The following is a 10,633-nucleotide window of genomic DNA, read 5'->3' as shown; positions in this document are numbered from 1 at the left end:
CCCAAACCACGTATTCCATACAACTCATCAATTGCAGCATCCACATTTAACTTAAGAGAAGGGAAATTTGGCCAGGAACAAGAGAGAGAATGGCCGGAATCTATGATCGAAAGAGCAAGTGTTTAATCTCTGCATGGACACTATAAGCCATTACAAGTTTATGACATCGTCGTCGTCGTCACATACATCAACATTTAATTAGCTATTTAAGTACAAATAATTACGAGTAGCAAATACAAGTAACAAATTATGGAAATTACAGCAGGAATGACATATACATTGACATTAGCTTAATTAGAGTAAATTGTCTCCTGAATGTAGTTTAATCAGTCATAAAATGTATTATGATCCTCCTTCCCATATAGTCCTTTCTAATGGCTTCCCAATGATTTGATTAAGTTGACCTAAAATGAAACAAAAACAGAAGAAACTTTATCAACTTAATTATCAAACATACAGTATTTATAGATACATTAACAGAAAAACAACATGATCCTACTATCTAACTGTCGAATGACTCGAATTGACTGACACAATGGTGAATGATCAAACTGAAGTATTGAATTTTCTAGATCTCAAACAATATGAAACTCAGACGATATTATGAATCAGAATTGGAACTTAATTACCTGAAATATAGTACTGCTGATTAATGTTGTTAATAGAATGCCCCTGCTGGTGTACTACTGGTACAACAATGGAATCAGCAGCCATTTTTACTTGCTTTATCTTCTCTGATGCAATTTCTTGCTCACAACTTAAAGGATAACCATATGGCGGGACTGAATCGATTCTCATGTTTTCGTTAACCTGAAGATCATAATCCAAACTGTCAGTAGTAGCGATTCCATTTCCTCCATTCATTCCATTGCTAATCCCATTAGTTTCATAGTTCCAAGCAACCAAATCCGTTAGAGATTTGTAACACATGCCCTTTTGAACTTGCAAAGGAACCGTTTGGTTCTCATGACTTTTGTAAGTCTTCAGCTCATCAAAAATCATCCTGTACTCTCCATAAGGACCAAGCACCGGGTCTTTTTGCCTGCAAAGAGCCTCCCACACTAGTGAATCGACAACCTTTCTCCGGTTTGCTTCATTCGCATTCTTCACCATCTTTGTTACATTGCTAACCCCAAAAACTTTGTGCACGGCTTGGAATTCTCGATTCCTTTCCACCGGAAAATAAGGTGCCAGAGTGCAACCTTCGCTGCACTTTTTCCTTTGATGCTTGCATGCTGCACATGCTGGAATTGTTCCTGGTGTGACATGACACTTTCTCTGCATCCTATATATATAGATGGTATATCAAGTTCTATCAATTACAGCAAGCACAACTAATACTAGCAGTTCTTTATATCATTTTGAAAGAAACACAACTCGAAGAAAGAAGTGATTGAAGTAACATATATGTAAACAAACATATCAGAACAAGAAGCTTACAGAGACCTTGACCCTTTTTCTGATGCGAATGAAAAGGCAATGTTGGATATAAATAATAAGAGGATTAAGAACAATAATCTAGTAGTATAGATTAAGGTTCAAATGTGTCTAAAAAGAAGCACGTAAAGATGGCAGGGTCTGTGTTATATATAAAACAATAAGACGTGTGTAAGTTGAATAGGATTTAGGTAGTTCATGGGAAGAAAAAGAGTACCATCAAAAGAATAAAATAATTAGGGAACAATTAAGCATAAGCATAGAATTGTGATCATCACCTAAAAATCACTTGTATTATTTACAGTCTACTTGTGCACAAGTATTTTTCTCTTCAAAACACCCTCTCCCTCTACCAGGCTACTCACAGAGTCACAGCCATGAGCAATTATGTACTGCTACGTTGAAGAAGGGAAGAAGAAGAAGCCAGAGAAGAGACCTAAAGAAGGCGTCCAAGATGGAGTTGATGCCCCATATCTGAAGGCTCTTGGCGAAAGATCATTGCCTAATAAAGATGAGACACAGTTAAAAGTTAAAACTTACCAGAACACCTTTTCTGTTTTGTTTTTTAATCCAAAATGATTCAATCATCTGAAAGTGTTACAAGTAGAATGACCAATACAGGCAAGAGCTGCTAACGAACAATTTCATCTCACCCATTTTCAAGTGGTGTGTTTCTAGTATTAATAAGGATTTCATTTATTCAATCATCTGTATTCAGTACATGGCTTTGGCGAATCCCTTCTCATCTATGGTATCGGATAAGCCCATACCATGTGAGAAAACCAACAACAAAAAAGGCATACAAAAGGGACGTTTGAGCTGAGGTAAGGTATTCAATGGAACATCTGAAACTATAAACCAGGTAAAAGAGCACAAGCAGGAGGATTTCTTAGACACTGCACTATGAGTATCCCTGGCATAGTATATCACTGGCCTGACCTTGCTGCAGCAGCCAGTGGTTGAACAGCAGCTAAAGGATTCACTTGGTATGAAAATGCAAGCTGCCACAAGTCTACTAGGGCATTTTTCATTGACATAGCTTGTTTCTGAACAATCCTGCAAACCAATGCATCTATGAAAGATGTTGTGGATATAACGCAATGTACCCATTACTAAAAATGAAACATTAGGAAAACTGAATAACCGAAAATAGAGAAGCAACATGTTCTCAGTAAACAATTGATTTTCACATATTGGATGCATTGCTATGACTTTTAAATTTCTCAAAAACTCTGAAAATTAGATGGAAAAATTTTGGTAAAGAGAGAGGATCTACTGAAAGCCATGGAAAATTACTAACAACATAAAGAGGGAGAAAGAAAAGAGTTCCGTCTGGTGAATATTGTCTTGTTTCCACTACAATCTAAGAACAGATCCATTTTTCCAAAATAAGCAAGTTTATTCAGATTAAACTTTGACAAGAATTATGAGGAAAACAGAATCAATATATGCCCATCAGTATTAAATGCAGACGGAAAAGAGATATCTCTAACCTCTTCAAGGTAGCTCGTTTTCTCTGCAAAACATAAGATACGAGCAAAATCAAGAAGCCCAGGGCAATCTTTCCATTAGATAATACCATTCGAGTATTCCCAAACTTCAGGGTAATGGTACGGAACCACCAGAGGCATGGTTCTAATCTTTTAGACAAGTTTAATACTGCTTGTTTTTTAGCAGGATCTCTGTTTAGAGGGTATTTCGCTTTTGAGCGTCCCTCAGGTGACAAATCTTCGTAGTTCTGTTGTGATGCATTGGTGGCTTTAATTGAATGCAGCGAGTGTAATCTTCTTAAAAGTACCTAGAAAAAGACGTACATAGAATTAAAATGGTTTCAACTGTTTCAATCTATCAATTTGATCAATGTAACAAACCATTCTAAGTTGAATTTACTCAACTCAGCATTATGTTAACAATGCAAGAAAAAAATATCACCCAACTTATCTCACAACTTCTTGGGTAAGTGAGTGAGCCAGACCTGTAGTGTGACTCACCATGCAATAGTAATCAGACCAAAAAAAAAAGCAAGAGGTAGTAAGATATTCCCATATATAAAGAATATATAGTTTTAAGTTCTATTAATCAACAACTATATGGTCCTTTGCATAATAAAAAAAAAAGTTCCAAAACAAGAAAAGATTACTGGAACTTCCACCATGTAACCATCAGAGAAGTTACGTGAAAGTTCAAATAGATGACAGATTGAAATTCAAACAATCGAGTCTCTGAGCAGAATTGAAGTTACGTGAAAATTCAAATAGATGACAGATTGAAATTCCAATAATCGAATCTCTGAGCAGAATTCGTAAGTGTTACAAAAAGCAGTCTCATTTTAAACTTTAAAGGAATTAAGCTTTCAGTATACTAAAAATTTCCTAAATAACAGCAAGCACAACATATATACAAAGCAAAAGCTTAACCTCATCATGAAAACCACGATTGAAGCTCAATCAGAAAATATCTCAATTGTTTTTTCTTAAAACCATTTCAGCAGGCAGAAACAAAGGATCCTTTTTTTGTCTGAAAATCATTCCCATCTACACTTGCTGAGATCTACCAGGCACTTCAAACTGATAGAGTAATTCAGCGAGTGCACATATAGATTAGAAAGATTGCCAAGTGGAGTGGCATTATATAGGAAATTTCACTACACAGTGATAAAGTATTTGAACCCAAGGTGAAACTAATTTTCCATCCAATCTCAAAAAGAAAGGAAAAGTTTGTTTACATTTAACTAAACGTAATGTATATCTAATATGACCACCAAAACCAATTCTCAAGGTGCTGACTCAAACAATAGATTCATTTATATGTTTACCTGTCTTCTGTCCTCCGGTATTTTAGCATTCCTTACCCAAGAGGTTGCAAGATCGACATCATTCAATATGGTTCCCAGCAGATTCACAGTATACACCTCAACTACTTCTAGATACTTATCAACTCCCAAAACAAAATTGCCATTATAACTTTGTGTATAATCTGCACTGTCTTCTTTACCAACAAGAACATAATATTTTCCACCTACAAGATTCCATCCACTAAGGAACACTTCCAGCAATTCCCGAATACCAAGATAATGCCCTTCTGAAATATAAAAGCATACCCTGACAAACAAAATGAGATAGAAAAATAAAATTGAAGCTTTTCTACAGATGCTGTGTGCAAATAACATAAAGTATCATATGAACAAGGGTTGTACTTCCCCGACTGTATTTGGTAAAATAAATTTATAAATATATAAATTTGGTGCTCCACTACTAAGACGATTTCTTCAGTCTTTTAACTTTCTCCACCTTCCAATACAGTAAGTATATATCTACTACGACTTCTTTTCTATACTCCAAAAGCAGGACAGTTAGATGTATGTATCCTAGACAATGCAAAATCTCAATCAATAGTAAAGCACAGAAATTTTCCAGATTCATTTTTTCCAAGAGTTCCCTGTTCTGAAAAAATCAAATAAAGAGTAGTATGTCATGCGAGGGGTTTAAGGGCCAACAACGCATATGGATAGAACTAATCAGCTGTAATAAACCTCCCCTAAATCTGTCATTTTAAGTCCATCAACGGTTATCTAATCCTTAAACCTTGTACAATTGATATGAACTGTTGGTTGTTTAAAATTAAGCAATATCCTAAGGACATATGAAACACTTATCAAAGAAAGACTCTGAATGAGAAAAAAAGAGAGTAACTGGAGCAAGAGATAAAAAGGGTACCCAGTAAGAAGAACTTGAACAGGGATAGCAGGAATGGAGGCAAATAATAGTTTGAGCTCATTCAGAATCTCCGGTGTCCTGCAAACCCACATTATGTCACATCAATGATCGAAACGGATTACCAGGACGAGTTGATACAGATAAAACAATCAGTGAAGTGTATAAGGAGAACAAATATATGAAAAAAATAAAACATAAAGTCAACATCAACTACGAAAAAAAGGAAGAATCCAATCAAATGTGAACTAAATGAAGCCTTCAGTATCATTAAACCTCGTGGGTTTGCCAAAGAAACTCAAGCGGAGTAAGCCCCAATTACTTATGATTTATTTGGAGACCAATGCGAAAAAATATGAAAAGATGTAGCACATACGACTAGAAAAACGTTAAATTACAAATGTTATATACCTTCCGAGTTGTTTCGAAGATTGCACAAGCACCATACCAGCGGATTCCAACATGTCATACAAATCCAAATGTTCATCAAAGTCTTGACCATGTTCCGAAAGACGTTTCAGAATAGACGAAGCTAATGAGGCTGCCTCCTCGTACATGGAGCACACAAGGTAGCTGAAAATATAAACAAGTCAAGAAAGAGTAAAAGAGTTTTGTATAGAGCAAGTAACGAAACTAAGCACAATTTCACCTCTCGGAAGTCTCAATTTGTTCCCAGGTAACTGGGTCGAGGCCTCTGGAACCCATGTCGTTGTTGCTAACAGATTGAAGCTGTTGAAACTGAATGAGTTGGGATAGGAGGAGGACTGAGTATAGACAATAGACAATTGAAAAGTGGGTACCTCGGAAGATGACGACCCATTGTTTGGGCTCTCTCTTAACTCGCTCTTCATTCTTCACTTCCACAAACAAAAACTGTTCTGCACAATTTTGGAACAGTGTATCTCTATGCTTTTCAGATTTTCTATGCGCCCGTAATTTTTTTTTTTAATTTTAAAGTATTTGTGGCGAAAGTTATTTGAATTCTTTTTTTTATTAAATTGGAAGGTGGTTATCATTTGACTATATATATATATATATATATATATATATATATATAGACATGGAATCCGAAACCGAAAAACCGATACCGATCCGGACCATCCTGTCTCGAAACCGATCGGGTTAGGATGAGTTCTGAATCTCAAACGAATATTGATACCGAGAAGTAACGTACAAACGAGTCGGGTTAGGTATCGATCAAATACATAACGATTATATGGACGATTGTACGGACGCATCCCGATCCAAAAACTCCTAAAAAATCATAGTCACAACTCAAACCCTAAAACGACCAAGGACCTCTCAATCTCACATTCTCCAACTGAAAAACAAAAGCCTCTCAGTCTCACAACCTAAAATCTCTTCATCATCGATTGAAGCCCCTCAATCTCACTCTCTCAATCATGTTTGAACCCACTTACGGTCACATAACGATTACGGGCTACCGGGTTTTTTTGCCCGCAAAGAGTAGAACGACTTGGTTACCCTAGAATGAGGATAATTTACGTCAATTTATAGTCGGGTGATTTTTTTTTATTTCCAAGAAGTCTCCAACAGTATAAGTCAATTTTTAATTAAATTTTGCTAGAGTTGTAAGATTTAGCTATGGGGAATGCTAGCTACACAGTGAGGGTGAGAGTGAGTCTAACACCACACTGTCACATGTGTTATAAGGTAGCATAAAATAAATAATTTTTTAATGTAGAACAAAATATTGGTCACTCCTCTTATATTTATGGTTTCGACAGTTTAGTCCTCCTTTTCTCAATTTCGACAGGTCACTCCTATTACTTTTCAATGTCACACAATTAGGTCCAACCGTTTACTTTTCATCCAGTTTCACCGTTAAGTTGTTGAGCTGTCATTTTCTCTCATATAAAGTCAGCTGAATGAAGGGTAAAATCACTATAACACCTTTTGGCCTCTCCAGCAAAAGAAAGATGGAAATCCCTCCAAAATTGAAACTATTTCCCTCCAAAATTATTGTGCGAGATAGTCATTAAAATTCAAGCTTCAAGAAATAAAGCATAAGTTGTGTTAGAAAAAAAAAAGAACAAAAAAAAAGAACAAAAGCATAACTAAAGGAAACTGAATAAAAAACAAATTTCACCTACATTCATATAAATAGGTCATTCATAATACTGTTATTGTCCCCAAAAATACGTTGCATATTCTTCAAAATTAGCAAGCCAATCAATAAAGTGCTAATTTACCGAAAACAAAAATTGCATCATCCAATTTTTGTTTTGGAGGGATTTCCATCCTTCTTTTGCTAGAGAAACGGGAAAATAAACCAAAGGGTGTTATAGTGATTTTACCCTTCATTCAGCTGACTTGGCATTAGAGAAATGGCAGCTCAACAATTTAACGGTAAAATTGGATGGAAAGTAGACGGTTAGACCTAATTGTTTGACATTGAAAAGTAATGGGAGTGAGTTGTTGAAATTGAGAAAAGGAGAACTAAATTGTTGAAATCTCAAAAATAAGAGGAGTGACCAGTATTTTGTCCTATAATATATTTTTGTCTTGACACTTTTAATTGCGCACTTGTTATTCTCTCCCTTATTTTCTCTTTCATCTTCTTTCTCTCATCTTTCAGCACGAACAAGAAACAGGAACCCATGGTATTTTGTAATTGTGCAACCCATATATCAAATTAATAAAGGAAATAAAAGACAAAAAAAAGAAAAAAAAAGAGGAGAAGCTCTAAGAGTGTGAGATCCTACATCGCCCGAGAGAGGAAGGTAATGTGTTTTATAGTGCAAACACATCTTCCTCTGGTGAGAAGTGTTTTGGGTTGAAAAACAAAACTGTGTGGGCGGGGCTCAAAACAGACAATACTTTGTTATGTGGCTGTTATAAATGGTATCATTGTCACATCCCGACCGTTAAAATTTTACCTTATTTACTAGCTTGGTTATAACGAGAATTTTACGGGCTCCGTCATTGCGGTTTTAGTTTAATTGGTCCCTAGAGGGGTTTTGGGGACAGTTATGTTCGGAAGATTATTCGTAAGAGAAAAATATGACGACGGTAAAAATGGTAAATTTTAGCTAGTAAAAGGTAATTTTTTATAGGGTATTATTTTTCGGGGTGTTTTATTTTTGGAGTTGGGTTTGTTGTGGAGTGGGTATTAAGTTAGGACCGGGTCAAAAATTAGAGTGGAAAGCCCACTCTCTTTCTCTCTTCTCTCCCTCCCTCCCTCCCAAGCAGCCCGACCCGCCGGTTTCCTCCGCTCAGCTTGCCGCCGTCCAGCCACCGTAGGCCGCCGCTCCGGTCCCGTTCGGTCGGCCTCCAACCCAGGTTCCATTCTAGGCCGGTGAGAGCCGCCCTAGCTTCGCCGTGAAGGAGTTCTCTCCCCCGAAAGGCCCGACTGCCGTGGTGGTTCCATCGTCGGAACTCCCTCCTCCGGCCACCAATCCGGGCAAGCATGGTACGGTTTTGTAGGTCTCCAACCCAGCTCCTTCCCCTAAAAGGACTCACTCCGGTTCGCTTCAGGTAAGGAGAAATTTGAGGTGGAAGTTCTAGGGCGTTTTTGATGTTTCTGTTTGATTGGCGTAGCTAGGCTTGGATTTTGGGTTTGTGCTAGTTAGGAAAGTTGTAGAGCATGATGAGAGGATTATTCTGTCAAAATTTCATAGGCATTGGAGGTCGCCGAAATCGGCCTCCGGCCGCCGCTGTTTGGGAGTTTTGTATAGTTTTAAATGTGGAATATTAAAGGGAGTTTATTGATGTGAATTATGGAATTTTTGGATGAGTATTGGATAGGTTTTTGAATTTTCAAAGTTTGGTATTTTTGGCGGTTGAATAATGTAGAATCCGGCCGTAGGATTTAAGTCATTTTTTGGGGGAAGTTGTAATTAGGGCTGCCGGTATGCTCGGTGAAGTTTGAGCCATTTTGAGTTAAGAATGGCGAAGTTGGGCAATGATGAATGTGTGGGAGGCTCACGTTTAATTTTGGCCATTTTGTTTAAATATTAGATTTTTAGCTGGGAAATTAATTGTATATTTGGTTCAGGACGAGAGGAGGCCCGAGCAGAAGAAGCCTCGGAGCGTCATCAGGCTTAGGCCTAATTTGTGAGTGGACCTTTGTTTTAATTGAAAAACATGCGATGAATTGTCTGTTGATCATTTATTTCTTTTCCTGAGATTTATTTCTTTCTTGGATATTTGGCAATTTTCCTCCTTTGGAGAGATCCCGAAAATGAGATTTTCGGTATGTTTATGGAGATTATGAGTATAGTATGTATATAAATGCTAGCTAGCCATACGTGCTTGGTCCGTCATAATAAGGTAAAATGCCATTATGGCGTGACGTGAGTGTTAGACACAAGCGTCATAGCCTTAGATAAAAACTACTTTCCTTTCTGGTTTATTTAGGTTTTCATATAGGGAGTCCACACGTATATAAATACATCGTCCTCTTCGGTCATAATGAGGAAAAATTCCATTATAGCGCGACGTGAGCGTTAGACGCAAGGGTCGTAGCCTTATATGAATTTCTATTTTTCTAATTTGTTCATAAGATTCATATAAGGAGTCTGACAAGTGTAAATATATACGCCTATATGTTTATATATAGTTTAGCCTGAGAGACTCCATTTTATTTGAGTTGGTGACTATCCGGAGCTAGTCATGAAATTGCCAGTTTACGAGTTGAGCGCTTTTGAGCTGCCGCATGTAGTATTTTTCTTTGGAAATTAAAATGGGAATGCATAAATATTTTTATTAATTTATTTTTGTCCACTCACTCTAACGTTATTAAATGTTTTCCCCTGGACCCTTCGTTTTAAAATGCTCAGTCTGCAGAGTACGAGTTGGTTCTAGTAGGAGGCGAGGCATAGTCACCCGCATTTCCTCCACTTTTCATCCGTAGGTTACCTATTTAACCTACCTGTATTTTCTTACTTCCTCTAGTGTTTAGTAGCTCTGATTTTCCCTTGGGGATAATGTATAATATTATTTCGGTTGTCGGCGAAGGCTTATTGACATTTTAGAATATTTAACGGAGGTTGTATATTATCTTTTGGATATTTATGTGTTTGTTTTGGAAGATGTTTTATTATTCTTGGTGGTGTTTGTATTTGGGGAGCACGTAGGCTCCAGGAGTTAAGGTTGGATTGAAAATATTGGGAGTGTTTGCAGGTTTTCTTTAGGAAGGGTTGTCCATTTTCAAGGGAGGTTATACTGAATTTTCGGTAATATCTTTCTTGGAGGTAGTCCCCGCACTTACTCAGGGTTTCAGGGTGAAATTCGGGGTGGGTCGTGTCAATCATAGCCATTTCCCGGTTGGTAATGTATCGACGAGGATGTTGGACCCTTAAGGAGAATGGATTGAGAGATCACACATCGCCCGGGGGAGAGAGATGATGTGTGTGTTATATGTGCAAACACATCTTTCTCTAGTGAGACGCTTTTTGGGTTTGAAACCAAGAACAAAACCGTGAGGACGGGGTCAAAAACGGACAATATCTCATTATGTG

At 37.2% G+C, this 10,633-nt stretch overlaps 2 protein-coding genes across 2 annotated transcripts; both read right to left on the bottom strand.

The window, feature by feature from the left end:
• Positions 1-342: 342 nt before the first annotated feature.
• Positions 343-1,113, bottom strand: LOC101295442. Its single transcript, XM_004305387.1, has 2 exons — positions 630-1,113; positions 343-404 (listed from the first exon to the last, which is right to left on the bottom strand). Exons 1-2 carry the CDS (start codon positions 1,111-1,113, stop codon positions 343-345), a joined length of 546 nt encoding a protein of 181 aa, XP_004305435.1.
• Positions 1,114-2,088: 975 nt separating this feature from the next.
• LOC101311492 lies at positions 2,089-6,059 on the bottom strand. The gene is made up of 7 exons (XM_004303077.1): positions 5,951-6,059; positions 5,800-5,879; positions 5,562-5,723; positions 5,154-5,231; positions 4,253-4,538; positions 2,931-3,235; positions 2,089-2,493 (listed from the first exon to the last, which is right to left on the bottom strand). The coding sequence occupies exons 1-7, from the start codon at positions 5,999-6,001 to the stop codon at positions 2,364-2,366; spliced, it is 1,092 nt and encodes a 363-aa protein (XP_004303125.1). The 5' UTR covers positions 6,002-6,059; the 3' UTR covers positions 2,089-2,363.
• Between the last annotated feature and the right edge of the window lie 4,574 nt (positions 6,060-10,633).

This window comes from Fragaria vesca, linkage group LG6, assembly GCF_000184155.1.
Source record: "Fragaria vesca subsp. vesca linkage group LG6, FraVesHawaii_1.0, whole genome shotgun sequence".
In the NCBI taxonomy this organism is placed as follows: Eukaryota; Viridiplantae; Streptophyta; class Magnoliopsida; order Rosales; family Rosaceae; genus Fragaria; species Fragaria vesca.
Note: the sequence above shows the minus strand (reverse complement) of the source record. Positions and strands in the feature narration are given on the sequence as shown.